The sequence below is a fragment of the Rhinatrema bivittatum genome, chromosome 8 (assembly GCF_901001135.1).
Source record: "Rhinatrema bivittatum chromosome 8, aRhiBiv1.1, whole genome shotgun sequence".
Taxonomy (NCBI): Eukaryota; Metazoa; Chordata; class Amphibia; order Gymnophiona; family Rhinatrematidae; genus Rhinatrema; species Rhinatrema bivittatum.
In genome coordinates this window covers 195,537,471-195,554,631 of record NC_042622.1, presented here as the reverse complement: position 1 = coordinate 195,554,631, position 17,161 = coordinate 195,537,471, and the positions used below count along the sequence as shown (strand labels likewise).

The 17,161-nt window shown below is 44.9% G+C and overlaps 1 protein-coding gene across 1 annotated transcript in view; it reads right to left on the bottom strand.

The window, feature by feature from the left end:
- Nucleotides 1–16,768, bottom strand: part of LOC115097000 (solute carrier family 13 member 5-like) — a 162,122-nt gene extending 145,354 nt beyond the window's left edge. The window contains exons 1-2 of the mRNA XM_029612376.1: nt 16,428–16,768; nt 13,592–13,696 (exon numbers count right to left, since the gene is read on the bottom strand). Coding sequence (XP_029468236.1) covers nt 13,592–13,696; nt 16,428–16,547 — 225 coding nt within the window. The 5' untranslated portion in view covers nt 16,548–16,768. The remainder of the gene's footprint in view (nt 1–13,591; nt 13,697–16,427) is intronic.
- Nucleotides 16,769–17,161: the final 393 nt, after the last annotated feature.

Sequence of the window (17,161 nt, the reverse complement as noted above, 5' to 3'; positions counted from 1 at the left end):
CATTTGGCATTAGATGCTCACAATGCAAAGAAGCAAAGTGCACCTTTGATGCCAAAAGAAAAAAGGGTACTTACTTCCATTGGTACTTATGTGATATGTTTGTTTCCACAGCTCTCGCCCAACAACATATCGGTCCTAGCCAGGATGCCCCAGGGACCAGCCAGCAAGGGTCATGGAGCAGCAAGCCACCACCAGCTTTTGAAAAGCCTTTTCTCATGGATGCCCAGATGCAGGTCAGCACTGAGGAAGAGAAGGAGGAGGAGCAGGAGCAGCCACAGGCTGCAGGGGCATTTGTTATGCTGGAACCCCTGGATCCGCCGAGCCAACTAAATACGTCCCTCAACCTATCCCAGTTAGAGGAGCATAGCCTGAAGTGGGTGCCTCCAGGATCAGCTGAAGGTCAAGCCAGCACACCATAGGGCCAATCCAGAACCAACAGTAGTTTTCCTTGAGGAGGAGGCCACAAGCCCACTAATGCCAATTTTGCAACCACAAAGCCCAGCACCACTAACACAGCCACCGCCAGCAGCACCTGCACCATCAGCATCACCTCTACCTGAATAGTCCATACAGGAGCAGCTGCACCAGCTGCAAAGGAGGCAAGTTGAACACCACAGACACGTACAGGCAGAGCTGTTGAGGATAAGGACGGCTGTAAACAGACAAAACTGGATTCTGTAACAGCAAACAGCAGCCCAAACCCACAATGTTACTACACTGACGGGAGCTATTAACAACCTTACCACGCAAATTTTACAAAGGATGCCAGAGCCTCCATCTGAGTCCTCAATGCCATCAGTGGAATCGACACAACAGAGCAGTCCTTGTGATGGGAGACGGCCAAAGGGTAGGTTCCCCAAACTCATGCCCCCATCAACAGGCCGACCACATCGTGGCAAGGGGTCATGAAATACATAGTTACCTGTCCTCTAAGGAGATACTACCACACAGCAAGTCAGAGAAGCAGGAGAAACCTTGCTAACTCGTATTGCTGTGAGTGCTACGAGGTTAAATACGGAAGCTTCATGATGTCATGCGAGGGGGACGCCCCCGAGGTTTCCGCCATGATGCTGATAAAAGGGCGGATTCACGCATGCGCTCCTAGGAGGATCCCGGGCAAGATGGCGAATGCAATTGCCAATGCCGGCTAGGGGACACTGAGGGCATCGAAATGATGAAGCTATGGCCTCCGTTCTTCTCAAGTGTGTAAAAGAAGAAAGAAAGGTGAGCAGGAGCGAGCGCAGTCATCTGCAACCGACGGGCGCAACAGGAACAATAGAGAAGGCCTCAAAGTGGATTGGGTCCTTTGTTTGTAGTAAGCCAGAGCTCTTTTACAGTCTAGAGAAAGTAGAAGTCTTTCTTGTTCATTTACATGAGGCTTTGGCATGAAAATGGGTAGTGTGATGGTTTGATTGAGATGAAACATCGAGACCACTTTAGGTAGGAAGGCAGGGTGAGGGCAAAGAGTCACCTTGTCATGGTAAAATTCTAAATAATGAAAGTAGTGTACCAAGGTCTGGAGTTCACCGACTCTTCTTGCAGACATGATGGCCACCAGAAAGACTGTTTTCCATGTCATGTATTTTATATGACTGGTGTCTAATGGTTCAAAAGGAGGAAGCATTACTTGTTCCAATACCACGTTTAGGTCCCATGGTATCGGTGGTTTAGTCACCGGTGATTGAAGTTGTAACATGCCCTTCGCGAATCTGGAGATCAATGGATGATTTGAAATGGGTAAGTCATAATGAGGGTCATGAAATGCTGCTATAGCGCTGATATGAACTCGGACTGAGATGGTGGCTAAACCTGCTTCGTAAAGAGTGTGCAGACACTGTAGTAATTGAGTGGCATTGGCCGAAAAATGATCTATGTTCCTAGGACCGCACCAATTTAGGTAGCGATGCCATTTACCGGTATAGTTGCATCTGGCGGATGGTTTCCTGGATGCAATAAGGATATCTTCTACTTGTGTAGGAAGGCTTAGGTGATTCAGTATTTGCCTCTCAATCTCCACGCCGTGAGATTAAGCGATTGAAGCATTGGATGGAGGAGAGAACCCCCTTCTTGCGTTAAAAGATGTGGAAAGTTCTGCAGTAGTATCGGTGAGCGTATGAAAAGTCTCATTAGATACGCATACCATGGTTGCAGTGAGAATCATGTCCGCCACATCTTGAATGCATTTCTGAATTGTGCGAGAAATTAGTGGAATGGGAGGGTAGGCATACATTAAGCCCAGTGTCCATGGAATGAGAAAGGCATCTGGGGCGAATCGTAGGTTGCTGGGATAAATGGAGCAGAAGGTTTGAACCTGTCTATTGGCTTCCATGGCAAATAGGTCTATTGCAGGGAAACCCCACTGTTGATTTAATGCCACCTCTGGGTTTAAAATCCATTCGTGTGGATGAAAAATTCGGCTTAGACGGTCTGTTGTTACATTGTCGAGATCTAGAAGGTAAGTGGCCTGGATTGATACTTGGGCACCGAGAGCCCAGCGAAGTATTTGAATTGCTTCCCGACACAGTGTCCAGGAACAGGACCCTCCTTCCTTGTTTATGTAAAGCATTGCTACCTGGTTGTCGGTGTACACCATTAGACTTGAGTCTCGGATTTGAGTAGAGAACATTTGGAGTGCTCTCCAAGTGGCACATAACTCTAGGAGATTGATCTGGTATGAAGTCTCCTGAGGCATCCCTAGACCTTGAGTTTTCAGGTTGCCTAGGTGGGCTCCCCAACCCTTCTTGGACGCATCTGTGGTAAGTGTGAGCTGATGAGGGGATATACGGAAGGGGAATCCAGAGGATAGGTGGCTGGGAGAGAGCCACCAGCAAATGTCCTCCTTCATTGCGTTGGTAATGCGAACCCTGCAGCTGAGGGGCTGTAGGAATTGAGACCACTGTGTTTTTAGTCCCAGTTGTAAGCATCGCATATGAAGCCTGGTGTGTGGAACCACATAAATGTCTGCCACCATATGCCCAAGAAGTTGAAGCACTTGGCGTGGGGATGCTTGGGTTTTGTTGAGGCTGTGAGCTAATGTTGTAAGAGTTTGTATTCTCTCTGTGGGAAGATAGGCTCTCTAATCTGTCTTGATGAGAGCTCCTATGAACTGAAGAAGTTGAATAGGTTGTAGGTGTGACTTCTCGTAGTTGACGAGGAATCCTAGTGTTTGAAGACAGTTGATCGAGTGCAACATATGTGCTTTCAGTGTAGACCGATCCGATGCTACTATCCACCAGTCGTCCAGATAAGGGAATATTTGGATCGAAAATTGACGAAGGTGAGCCACCACCACTGATAGGCATTTTGTGAATACCCTGAGGGCTGAGGATAGGCCAAAGGGAAGGACCTTGTATTGGTAGTGCGTATTCTGGACTTGAAACAGAGGTAATGCCAAGAGGCTGGGTTAATTGGTATATGGGAGTATGCATCCTTCAGGTCGATGGAACATAGCCAATCGTTGGGTTGTCTCAGTGGCAAGATATTCTTGAGAGAGGCCATTTTGAATTTCTCCTTCTGGATATGCTTGTTGAGCAGTTGAAGATCCAGAAGGGGACGGAGACCTCCCGATTTCTTTGGAATAAGGAAATATTGGGAATAAAACCCCCGCTTTTGTTGTTGAAGAGGGATTATCTGCATGGAATTTTGTATTTTCATGTTGGTTAACTCTGCGTCGAGGGATGCTGCATGGGAGGATATTGTTCGTCTTGGAGAAATATGAGGAAGGGAGGAGATGGATTTGAAATTTAGGGGGTAACCATCCTTGAAGATGTTGATCACCCATTGGTCTGATGTAATGGATTTCCAATTGTTTAGGAAAATTTTAGGCGACCTATGAATTTTGGAGGTGGTGGTGGCTGTATTGACCTCAAAGACGGCACCTGTTTCTGTTGCGGTGCTGGTGTTTGCTTCTGTTGTCTGGACCATCCTCTTGATGCAGTATGGGGTGTGTTCCTGGACGAAGCATACGGTTGCGGCCTATGCTGTGAATATGGCCCAGTGTATGGTTAGAGTAATACCGGCAACAGTAAGAAGGATAAAATTTTTGTTGGTGTTTATGCGTATCAGTAGGGGATGTAAGAGAAAGAACAGCTGCACTCTGCTCTTTTAACCGGGAAACTGTGTCTCCAAATGGGTCCCCAAAAAGATTGTCACCTGTGCATGGAATGTCGACCAATTTCTCGTGTACATCAGGTCAAATTGAACTCGCCTTAAGCCACGCGAGGCGTCTGGCCACTATGGCAGAAGCGGAGGCTCTTGCCGATGACTCGAAAGATTCATAAATGGATCTGAGTAAATGTCGGACACTTTCTTCTAAATCCAGACATGGTTGTGGAAGGTTGTTGTCTTCCAACAAACAGATGGGGCATAATTTTTGCAGCGATTCAATTGAATGGTATAGAATTGATGGTGCTGTATCCTAGTCACCAATATGGAAGAGTAGTATCTTTTCTTTCCAAAGTCGTCTATGCATTTATTTTCTTTGCCTGGTGGGACATTTGAATGCAACTTCGTATGTTTTGCCCTTGATAAAGCTGACTCAACCACAATGGAGTGATGAGGAAGCTGAGATGTTTCTTATATTGCTGAGTTGCGCATTTCATATTTGATGTCTATTTTCCTGGAGGTTGCTGTTGTGGAAAAGGGTGTTTTCCAGATTTTTAACAGGACGTTCTCTAAGACCGAGTGCGGTGGTAAGGCAGTCAGCTCAGCAGGAGCTTCAAAGATTTTTAGAATCCCCATCATTTCCGCCCTGGAATCAGGAACTTTCCCTGTTTCTACTTGAAGGAGGTTACCCACTTTTTCAATAAATTTAGCATAGGTGAGGTCCTCCGGGGGAGAGTATGGCTCAGGTAGGCCTTCTGGCGGGTCAGATGGCATTCCTGTCAAAGAGTTGGACGAGTAAATTGATATCTGACAAACAGGGCTTGGTGGTTGGACCGGGTTATGTTCAATATGTGGGTCCCCTGTTTCAATACCTGGTGATGGAGGTGGAGAAACCTAAGGGGAACTGGTGTGTGGTATCTGTTTGGATTGTTCAAGGTCCTGAAAGAAGACATTATAGTGGATAATACTTTAAAATTGTTGGCTCAGTGTGCTGCAGCAGTCAAAAAATCAAACAATGTTAGGAATTATTAGGAAGGGAATGGTTAATAAAACGGAAAATGTCATAATGCCTCTGTATTGCTCCATGATGAGACCGCACCTTGAATACTGTGTATAATTCTGGTCGTCGCATCTCAAAAAAAGATATAGTTGCGATGGAGAAGGTACAGAGAAGGGCAACCAAAATGATAAAGGGGATGGAACAGCTCCTCTATGTGGAAAGGCTGAAGAGGTTAGGGCTGTTCAGCCTGGAGAAGAGACGGCTGAGGGGGGATATGAGATCATGAGAGGTCTTGAATGAATAGATGTGAATCGGTCATTTACACTTTCGGAAAATAGGAGGACTAGGGGGCATTCCATGAAGTTAGCAAGTAGCACATTTAAGACTAATTGGAGAAAATTCTCTCTCACTCAACGCACAGTAAAGCTCTGGAATTTGTTGCCAGAGGATGTGGTTAGTGCAGTTAGTGTAGCTGGGTTCAAAAAATGGTTTGAATAAGTTCTTGGAGGAGAAGTCCATTAACTGCTATTAATCAAGTTTACTTAGGGAATAGCCACTGCTATTAATTGCATCAGTAGCATGGGATCTTCTTAGTGTTTGGGTACTTGCCAGGTTCTTGTGGCCTGGTTTGGCCTCTGTTGGAAACAGGATGCTGGGCTTGATGGACCCTTGGTCTGACCCAGCAAGACATATTTCATATGTTCTTATCTCAGTGAGTACTGCTGTTCCTGCATTCTCTGCCCTGTCTCTTACAGATCCCCTGACCCTCTACCAGCGAAGACTACACTCTGGTCCCATCGGCTATCGGGGTTGATGAGGCTACGCTACTGAAGGTTCTTCACAGCCTTCTGAGAACAGCACCAGAGACCCTCTCTGGCAGGGACCAGCAGCTACAACTTGAGTCTACTACTCATTGAAGACAAAGATTTTAACTTGTGTCCATCGCTATCTGAGTTGGCCTATCACTGCAAGTCCTCACAGGGAGTCCACACTTTATCACCCAAGATTATAACAGTTCCTTTCCTTTAATCCAAATGATCCTGGCCAACCCGTTTCAAAGAGAACTATCGCCAGTTGGTTATCACAATGCATTCTATTCTGCTACAATAAACGCTCTATCAAACTTAAAAATAAACCTCAAGCATATCAGATACATGCCACAGCAGCAACAGTTCCCACTTGAACAAAGTTCCGTTGTTAGATATCTGCAAAGTGGCAACATGGTCGCCCATCCACACTTTCACATCCTACTATTGTCTGAAACAACAAACGACCTCTGATAGGAGACTGTCTACTACATCAAGGGTTGCTGTCCAAACCTTCAAGGATGTATATCCATGGACACAAAACCGGGAGTGTGATAGAGTATATGATAGAAAGCCTCAGACTGCCTTAACGGACCGGCTCCAGCTATCTGGCCCAGTCCACCTTTTTTTTTTTTGTAACTTTATGCTTTTTATAATTTTACATTTTTTAAATTTTTATTTTTTATTTACGTTTGTTTCATTTAGTTATGTAAACCGTTTTGATTAAACTTTGTTTGTAAAGACGGTATACAAATACGACAGACAGGAAAGGGATCCTCGGGTGAGGGCGTTTCCCTGAGGTAAGGGATACAAAGGTAAGACCCTGAGAGAGTTAGAGAGGTCCCAGGGAGAAGAAGGAAGCTGTAATCCAATGCTGTGTTTGTTCTGGACATTTTCGTTGCTTGTCAGTCTGCTGAGGTAAGCAGCCATTTTGCTCCTCTTCTGTTATGTACTTTTGAAAATAAACTGATGAAAAGCAGACTATTCTCCAGCTTGGTCTGTTCTGCGGTCTACCCCAGCCATAGACTGTTCCAAGGGCATCACAGGGAGCTTGGGACTCCCAGACAGCATGGCTAATTCAGCCCTTCTATTGACGGGGAAAAAGCAAGTTTGCTTACTGTAAACGGTGTTTCCGTAGATAGCAGGATGAATTAGCCATGCGTTCCCTCCCTCCTCCCTAGACATAAGAACATAAGAAATTGCCATGCTGGGTCAGACCAAAGGTCCATCAAGCCCAGCATCCTGTTTTCAACAGAGGCCAAACCAGGCCACAAGAACCTGGCAATTACCCAAACACCTAGAAGATCCCATGATACTGATGCAATTAATAGCAGTGGCTATTCCCTAAGTAAACTTGATTAATAGCAGTTAATGGACTTCTCTTCCAAGAACTTATCCAAACCTTTTTTGAACCCAGCCACACTAACTGCACTAACCACATCTTCTGGCAACAAATTCCAGAGCTTTATTGTGCGTTGAGTGAAAAAGAATTTTCTCCGATTAGTCTTAAATGTGCTACTTGCTAACTTCATGGAATGCCCCCTAGTCCTTCTATTATTCGAAAGTGAAAATAACAGAGTCACATCTACTCATTCAAGACCTCTCATGTTCTTAAAGACCTCTATCATATCCCCGCTCAGCCGTCTCTTCTCCAAGTTGAACAGCCCTAATCTCTTCAGCCTATCCTCATAGGGAAGCTGTTCCATCCCCTTTATCATTTTGGTTGCCCTTCTCTGTACCTTCTCCATTGCAACTATATCCTTTTTGAGATACGGCGACCAGAATTGTACACAGTATTCAAGGTGTGGTCTCACCATGGAGCGATACAGAGGCATTATAACATTTTCCGTTTTATTAACCATTCCCTTCCTAATAATTCCTAACATTCTGTTTGCTTTTTTGACTGCTGCAGCACACTGATCTGACAATTTCAATGTATTATCTACTATGACGCCTAGATCTCTTTCTTGGGTGGTAGCTCCTAATATGGAACCTAACATCGTGTAACTACAGCAAGGGTTATTTTTCCCTATATGCAGCACTTGTCCACATTAAATTTCATCTGCCATTTGGATGCCCAATCTTCCATTCTTGCAAGGTCCTCCTGTAATGTATCACAGTCTGCTTGTGATTTAACTACTCTGAATAATTTTGTATCATCCGCAAGAACCACACAGCCTTTTTAACTTACGTCTCGCTCTTCTACAAAGAAACTGAGGAGGATTGGGTACTGCGCGGGAACACCACTGCGCAGCCGCACAGAGTCAAAGCTCTGTGATTAGCTGAGGAAACTCCACCTACTTGGGGTAGCGACCCTCCCCAGACAGTATGGCTAATTCATCCTATCGACGGAAACACGGTTTACGGTAAGCAAACTAGCTTTTAGCCCGTAACGCCAAGAAAAAAGGTGAAGTTATTTGCTGCGATAAAAACCCGCAACGATGTGCAAAAGGGATCACAGGAAGCACTAACCAACCCTATTTTACATGTATCCCGCCCACACTCTGCCCATTTTTATATATTAAATTTGCATACGCAATTTGCGATACGCTGTTTATCGCGTGCATTACGGTGTTATCGTGCGCGATAACGGACTATCGCAAATTGATGAATGACCCTGTAGGTTTGCATGTGTATTCGGAGTTCGACTCCCAGTCTTGAAAGAAGACAGCTACAAGAACACTTCAGAGGGGGCACTCACACTTCCCCCAGGAGGACTTGTGGGTGAATGCCCAAGGCCTGTATTCAACTCCAGTATCTTAAGATATTCCTGTACTATGCATTTTCACATCAATGAGCTTCTGTGTAAAGACTCAAAGGTTACTTTCCCCTGTTCCACTAAAGCATCTTTATGCTGAGAACACAGTCTGTTATGTTCACTTTTCCAGGCTGTAAAAATCACAAAAAAGCATTCACACCAGTCCAACTATGGTTAGTCAGAGATATATTTTTACAAGTTCAACACATTTTTAGCATCCCAAATATAACTGTATTTGAATTGGTCTCCCTTCTGTGAGTTAACAGAAAAACTGATGCTTATAAATTAACATGAAGATTTTCACGCATTTCTTAGGCTATGCTCAGGTGGCCCTCCTTCCGCTAGGGATGCTGCCTTTCTCTCTACTCATGTCACTGTCGCAAACCCAGTAACAAAGTATGCAGCAGAGTTCACAGATATGAAGGAATCTGACAGGGGCATAATACTTTTATTATAGGTGGAATATAAATACTGTAAGAAATACTACGCATCTCTGGAACGAGACTGAGACCACCAGCTCATTTCACCTAGGGTGCCTACAGGCCTGAGCTGGCTTTGAACTGGGTGACCGGCAAGGTGAATGGCCCTCTAAAGTTATGACGATTTCCTTGAGCCATCCAAGTCCTCAGTCCCAGCCAATCACTAGTCACAGGAGAGGCAATTTTCAGCAGGCTGGCAGAACTTGTGGGTCCGTGGGGGCCTGCAAGCAGATTTTGAAATTGTTTGGATGTGTGGTTGCTACCAGGAGGTTTTACCACCACCACCACCACCTCCCCCCATGATTTGCAGGTGCAAAATATGCAGGGAAAACGAGGAAGGAAGGAAGCAGGCTTTGGGATTTAAAAAATGAAAATCCACACATGTGCTTTATCAGCCTTCTCCAGCCCTGTCTGTTTTCCCCACAGAGGGGAGATGGCAATTTTCAAAAGGGGGAAAAGTTTCCACAGGTAAAAATCTCCTTTACTCCTGGAAATCCCTTTGAAAATTGCCTTGTTTCCTGGTGCACAAAGTCTGTCTAGACTGATAACTTTGAGCACATCTTGATGATGATGCATGTGGGTTCAGGAGGACTTAGTGTGAAAGGGTTAATTGGCCCTTGCTGACTGAAGATGACATAGGTGTGATGATCCAGACTGCTCCAATCACCAGCTTCATCCCAGGTCATCTCTAGCCTGCTGCGGGACCTTGCTCTCAGTTTCTCAGGACAGACATGGATTCTTGTTCACTGCTGATGGCTGCCTGGCAGGGTCAAAAGCAGGGCTCCGTCTTAAGGTGACAGGATGCCTACAGCAGCAGTGATTGAAATAGCTCTGGCCCTTGCCCCCCCCCCCCCCCCTGCAGAACACACAAACAAAAAAAAAAAAAAGTAAGTCCAGATAAAGTTCTCCCACCTGTTTGCCAGGCTGCAGCAGCAAAATATTGCTAGCATGGGCATTTCTGTTCGCCTCCTCAAAAGCAAAATTCTAATACAAGGCCATTCTTTCATGCATAAACGTTCTGATATCTACTTCAGCTCCTGCTCTCCCTTTTAGTCTGCAGGGGTCTATTAATTTATTTTAAATACTTGCTATCCGCTCCTCAATAGTTCAGGTTGGGGCATATGGTTAACATACTTATTAAAACAGGAAAACAATAAAATAAATGGTTACAGTTTCATAACATCAACTATGAAACAATTCTTTAGAATTCCCACCTTCCAAACACTTTAGTCACTCCAGGGCTCCCTGTCATGTGACTACAGCTGGGAACGTAGGGACCTGTAGATCTTCCCCAATACTTTCTCTCTGAGATATTCCTGCTGTACTGTGCATCCAGTATATGTGTACCTGAACTCTACCATGCTTTGATGGGGCTGAAGGGGACAGAGATACCATTACAATAGGATTCGGCCTTAATGGGGAGGTAAATCTATGAACTTGGACATAAAAACCATGGCTCATTCAATTCAATGGAAAGGTCAAATCAAGACCAAAGCGATCGGTCAGTAAATGTTCTGTGATCATATCTATATATGAAATCTAAAATAAGTCACAACACTGGGTGTGAATGCAAGAGTTCATTCTCGCCCAGAATGGACTCTGCCATCTGGCTTGTTCTAGACTGAACATACTTTCTGACTTCCTTAATGCCTTATTATCATCGTATATTTATTCTCATTGCTTTAACATATAATTTGATCTTACTATTTGTTTATCTTATATGCTTTTTATCATTGCGTCTTTATTATCATATGTTTTTCTCTTGATTTGATATTAAGAGTCATTCTAATCCTCACGTGGCTCACACTTTTTCAGTTGTCATTATTTACCTTTGTTTTTGATCCCTTATTCCCAGTTCCATGTCACCCTGTTCTATGTAATGCTATTTGCAACTTTTGTGTTTTCACTGTAAACCGATATGATATGTAAATTTTCTACATGAATGTCGGTATACAAAAGTCCAAAATAAATAAATAATAAATAAGAGACAGGTAGTACAGCTCTGTAAGTGAAAGGAGCTGCAATACACTGTGAACCCATCCCATCGTCATGCTTCTACCACAGGGGGCACGTACTCGACCTGGTACTAGCAGCTGAGCCAAATCTATAACACCAAGGGCCAACTTGAGTTTGGCATGCTGCCATGAACCAGGAGACTCAGGCGTTTCTTTGTATGCTGTTTATTGAACATTTTCTACCCTTTAATTTATCCCCTTGCATCATGTGACTTCCACACAATCAAAAAGAGCTAGACTTAACAATTACTATGTTGATAACTGTAGATAAAGTATACAATTAGGCAAGAAAAAAGGCTGCAGGGCAAGATGATGCTGGTTTGGGCATCTGGGATATACAGACTGTGCATACAATGTTATCTCAGTAAAGTTAAACTTGCCAGTACCATAGTGATAAATGTCTCCAATCAAAACACTGGAAGTTTAGGTTGAGCAGTGCAGATGAATTACTGCACAACTGTAGATTTTTTTTCATAAACTGTAGTTACTATTTTGGAATATTTGTGTTTAAAGCAACATTTCAACATAGCTGACATACAGATGCAGAAACAGAGGCTGGGAGAGACACTAATCAAGACAGATAATTAGTTAATTTTAACCCCAAAGCTCTTTAATGATTTCTAACAGAATATTCAGGGGAGGCTATGCTACTCGGGCCCTTGCTGAACCGTATTAAAAATTTGTGCTCTGGATCCCTCAAAGAGATCATGAGGCAAAGGAAGGGGCAAAGTTGCCAGAGGCTAGGATGAAAGAAGGAACATCAAAAATATGTAAGACAAGACCCCTATGATGACGTGGACAGGTTCATGTTTGCCAGTTGGGCAAGGTGAAAGGTTATGAATTGCACAATAGGACTGTATTTTATTCTTTGATCTTACTGGATGAATTATTATTGATTCTGTTGAACTCTATTCTGTCATCTGCTTTTAATCAATTAGAATTTGGGAAAATTAAAATTAAATTTATGAAAATGTATTTATTTACCAGCAAACATTTGTATGGACATGCATTTTTCTGTTGCCAATTTGCGCACAACTGAGTTTACTATGCTGAGATTCACCCCTGAGAACGATTTCCCATTTCCTGTGTAGTGAAGCCTCGCAGAGCCTGAACCCATGGCACCAGAGATGGGGCAAGATACTTATCGACATGAAATTATTTTTACGTCTGTGACTTTTTTTTTTTTTTATTATTTACTGTCAGTTAATTTACTGATAGTTGGCAAACTTGGATAGTAATCCTACATATGGAACAGGGAGGACAGGATTAAAACCCTGCCGTTTCCAAAGAGAACAGGTAGCACAGATGTACACAGGAGAAGTGAATGAAGGCTTTATTTAGAGTATTTTTCTCCTTATTGTTTTCATTCTTTATATTAAACACTGATAAATTCCTAGGGAAAATAAAATAAAATTGAACATTCCCTATGAATAAACAACATTGAACCTAAGTACCTATAACCTTCCTGATTAATTCTTCTCAATCATGGCTGGACTGTTTGAACTCAAAGGCATATCTGTGTTTTTTTTGTCTGGCTATCTTATCTGTCTTAACTAGCCTGTGAGCACCAAGGTCTGTCTCTTGTGTGTCTCTGTACAGTGCTGCATATGTCTGGAGGTGCTATACAAGTGACTTAATAATAATAATAGTTTACATTCAATCTTCCTTTACAAGATCAATTTATTTCATCTATATAGAACACAGGTTCAGTTTTAAAGATGTTTTAAAAGAAAGGTTTCTGTGTCCTGCACATGGTTTCAAAAGCACAGGTGATAAGAAGCAATACTTGCCCCACATCAATTCATCAGTGGACATTCATTATTTTTTCACTCTGTCTGAGATCTGAGATGAGGATGCATTCTATGACTCCTGGCCGAGGACAGTCATTGTGATGTTTGGTCTATGATGAAGGGGTGGGTGGGAAGAAGAGGATGAAAATTCCCGGGTGTTTGCACATGAAGACCCATGGTGTCCAAACTCCGGAAAAGGCTGGCTCTGTCTGAGCCGGAAATCCATAGGAGTGGGAAGAGGAAAGTGATGGACTCAAAATTCCACCCAGTGCTCCCATTGCTGCCCAATATAACCATAAGACAAGTGTCACACACAGTCTCTGCTAAACGTGGTGTGCAGGAGGTGCAGCCTAGCAGTAAGGGTGGTGGGCTGAGAACCAGGGTTCATATTCTGTTGACATGCCTTATGACCTTGGCCAAGTCGCTTCACCTTCCACTGCCTTAGGTTCAAACTTACACAGTAGCAGCAGAGAAATATCTACAGTACCTGAATATAAATTCTCTTGAGCTCGGATTTGGAAAGGTAATAAAACCCAAATGCTAAAACCTCATTTACAAACAGGCTCAATGTCCCAGAGTTTACAGAATAAGAGCACATCACTCTTTCGGAACACAGAACAAAAAACATTTTATCTTTACCTTGGTTTGAAGAACAAGGGGCAGAGGCATAAACAGCACTAGTGGCAGGAAAAGGAGGAGAAAACGCTGGAACCTCAGCAACTTCCTCACCCATGGTGCCATCGTCTGTGGAAACAATGAAGCAAAAGGAAGAAATCAAAGGCAGCAGAGCGGGCAAAGGGTTTCCCTCAAGAGTGGAAAACTGAAGCTGATGAAACCTATTTGCTGAAGTTGCCTTAAATACTGTCTGCACCCCAACCACCTCAGAGCTCGGTTGGAGCACAAGGGGGGGGGGGGGGGAAATCTGATGTGATGCGTTGAAGGTGTGTTTCTGTTCTTTGAAACCAGAGCCCTCATCATTCACAGAGCTCTTTTCATCTCCAGGACAAGTTCACAGTCCAGCCTAGGAATCCCGGCATTAGGAGGAGGAGCAGGCGGTCAACAGCAGCCACCCCCCTTGGCTGCAGATCAGTTAACAGAGAATTAACTTTAGTGCTGAGCTGGAGAATTCCACTGTGCTGGCACAAAGAAAGTCCACTTGTCGGCGTTGTCTGTTCCTGTTGGAATACCTAGCAAATATAGTTTGGCTTAGAAAAGTCTGTTGCAAAATGTAAAAAAAAAAAAAAAACCAAAAAAACTTTCTCTGGCTCAGTAGAGCCTAATGTTAGACGTATAATACATAGAAATCACTCAGACCTTCCAATGTACTGATTCCCAGAAGGAAGTTCTCCATATTCCTCCAGGCAGAAAGACAAAATTTTAATGGACTCATTCAGATACTGATGATGTGAAGCTATTAAAACCTACAAAGTCAACTGAGGGTGAGCCAAGGAGAGTGGCACTCACTTGATGAGGGGACAAGCTGCAAATAGTCAAGTCTGTAAGGACATCAAATACTTATGTCCACACACCCTGCGTCTCCTGCTGGGATGTGATAAGGGTAAGACCCAGTTTCTGGAGGATGACTTTTGGAAAGTCATGGATTTTGGAACTTGCATCCTAGTGCATTCTTGTATATATTTATTTTTCTTTCTTATATTCCACAATTCTATAGGATTCAATGCGGATTACAATGCACATGCATAATTAAATACATAAAACAAGATAAAAATAAAACATGCACTTACAAGAACATAAAACTTTGAATTATATACTTATAAATAAATTAGAGGCTGCACCCCTACTCGCTCTACATGCCAACCTTGCCAGTGGGCACTCTGCTCTAGATGCCATGTTCCTGTCTAGGTGGAAATTGCAAGCTGGGTAGGGCAAGTGACTTTAATGAAAGGAAGGGTGGGGAGGGAGCTATAGAATTCTCCCCCTGAGTTGTGTGGATGTTAAGGGAATCCCCAAAAAAAGAGAAAGTGATAATTGCAAGGCAATTTCAGAAAGTGAGTTTTATGACTGCATCAGCTGGATATGTACATTATAGGTGTCTTGTACTTGCTCTGTTAGGGGTGGAGGAATGGGGGTAGGTGTCTGAGTGTGTGGGGTAGCATTCAGTAGGGAAGATCAGAGGGCATTTGAAGGTGGACAGTTGCAGGTGGTGTGGAATATATGGTGATATGTGAGGTGCATGATTGCGATGGTGTAGGTAGTATGTGTTGTTGAGTTGGTGTGGGAGTGCGAGGGGTTTGTGGGCACTTTTTTCCATTGCACTCTCCATGTTCTCCCCCTATTCCTCTCCTCCCCACCCGGGAATGGCATGTAAATGTTATGATTGTGAGTGGTGGATGTGAAAGAGGTATCAGAAGGTGAGTGGAGAGTGTGTGTTGGGGGTGAGAAACCCAGCCCCATTTTCTACCCTATCTCCCTGTCCTCCCCCAAGTTTGTGTGTGGGTGCATGTGCATTTTCTCCCTCTCTAACCCCATGTATGTGTGTGTTGTGGGAAGATGAGAGGGAGGGTGTGCTTGAGTTGGTAGATGGACCTGTTCCCCTTTGCAATCTCTATGGATTCTCCCTTCACCCTGTGTGGAAGGGGTGACTTGAGAGGATGTGTGTGTATATGCACTTGTTATGGGGCTAGTGTGAGTGGTATTAGGGATGAATTAGATGTGTATGTGTGTCTGGGAGGGACTGAGCTGGGTGTGTGTGTGTATGCACACTCTGCCCCCCACATGGGTATCTATAGGGTAGGTTTATGTGTTATGGGGTTAGTATGAGAGATTTGTGTGTATTGGAGAAAAACCAGTGTGTGTATGTGAATGTTGGGGGTGGATGGGCATGTGGGGGTGTTTGTGTCAAGGAGACGCTAGGCATGTGAGGTATGTGTGGGTGGGGGAGTTGGGGTTCCGTGTGGAGGGGGGGGGTGAAGGGTTGTGCATGTGGAGGGGAGTTGGGGATGTAGGTGCATGCATATGTGAGGTGGGAGTGTATGAGTGGGGGCATGTGTGGGGGAGGGGATGCACATGTGTGTGTGTGTAGTAGGGATAGGCACTTGTTTGTGAATTGGGAGTATGCATATGGGGGGAGGGACAAGAGTGTGCATGTGTGGGGTGTGGGCACACGTGTGGTGGTGTATAGGGTGCGGCTATGGGGTGGTAGTGTGCATGTTTGGTGGGGTGAGATGGGGAAGCGCCTGTTTATGTGGTGGGGTGCATGTGTAGGGTCCCTATGTGTGTGTGTGGAGGCGTGCATGTGTGGGTGGGTGTGCATGGAAAAGAGTAAGCACTGGAGGTGTCGTGGCAGAAAGAATGTGTATGCTTCTCCCTCCTGCTTTTTTCTCACTCTCCCACTTCTCACCTACTCCAGCTCTCTTCCCCATTCCCCTTTCACTCTCCCACTTTTCACACCCCTCCCTCAGCACCACTGCTCCCTCCCCTTTCACTCTCCCATTCCAGCCCCACCACCACCTACCCTGGACTCAGACTGTCGAGGCCCGGATGTGCCAGGCAGCTCATTTGCTGTGTTGGTGATGACGGGAAGCTGGACCGGCTCTTCTCTCGGCGGGTCTGTTGTTTTTTCTTCTTGTTCCATTTTGCTAGTGGGGCCGGGAAACCCCCCACTCGTTGTTTTGCTGCCTGCGCGGCTGCTCCGTTTTCTCCTCTGGAGCCCGGGCACCTCCACCAACTTTTCCGTTGCCTACGCAGCGGCTGAACACATTGGCCCCGCGCTGCTGAGGTCGGAGGTCGGCGCTCCTCCCTCGCGGCCTGCAGCGCCCCCTCCCCTGGGAGGCCATTGCGTGGCGCATGCGCGACGCAGCGAGTACCCGGAGCCAACCTCCTTATAATAGAGTGAGAGAGAAGTAGCCCACACCGAAATGAAACCTGGGACGCCTAGAGTGCTAACTTTTGATTGCTCCTACTTCCCTCCTCTGCTGACTTTGCAGATCCTGTGGTTACCAGTTCACCTCCCGAGCTGGCTCGACCTGGCTTCTGCTTAGCTACTGTCTCGTTAGCTGGCTGCCGTGTGGAGGCATAGCGTCACGATTGGCCATCGGCCGGGTCTTGAACTGGGGACTGTTGGAAGGAGAGACTGATAAATTCAGAATCCTGCAAAAGAAGACATCTGAGGGCCAGGGGACACGACCCGACTGGCCCTTGGCCCGTGGGGCGGGATTGTTGTTAATAAGGGAGTGTTCCCAGCAACTC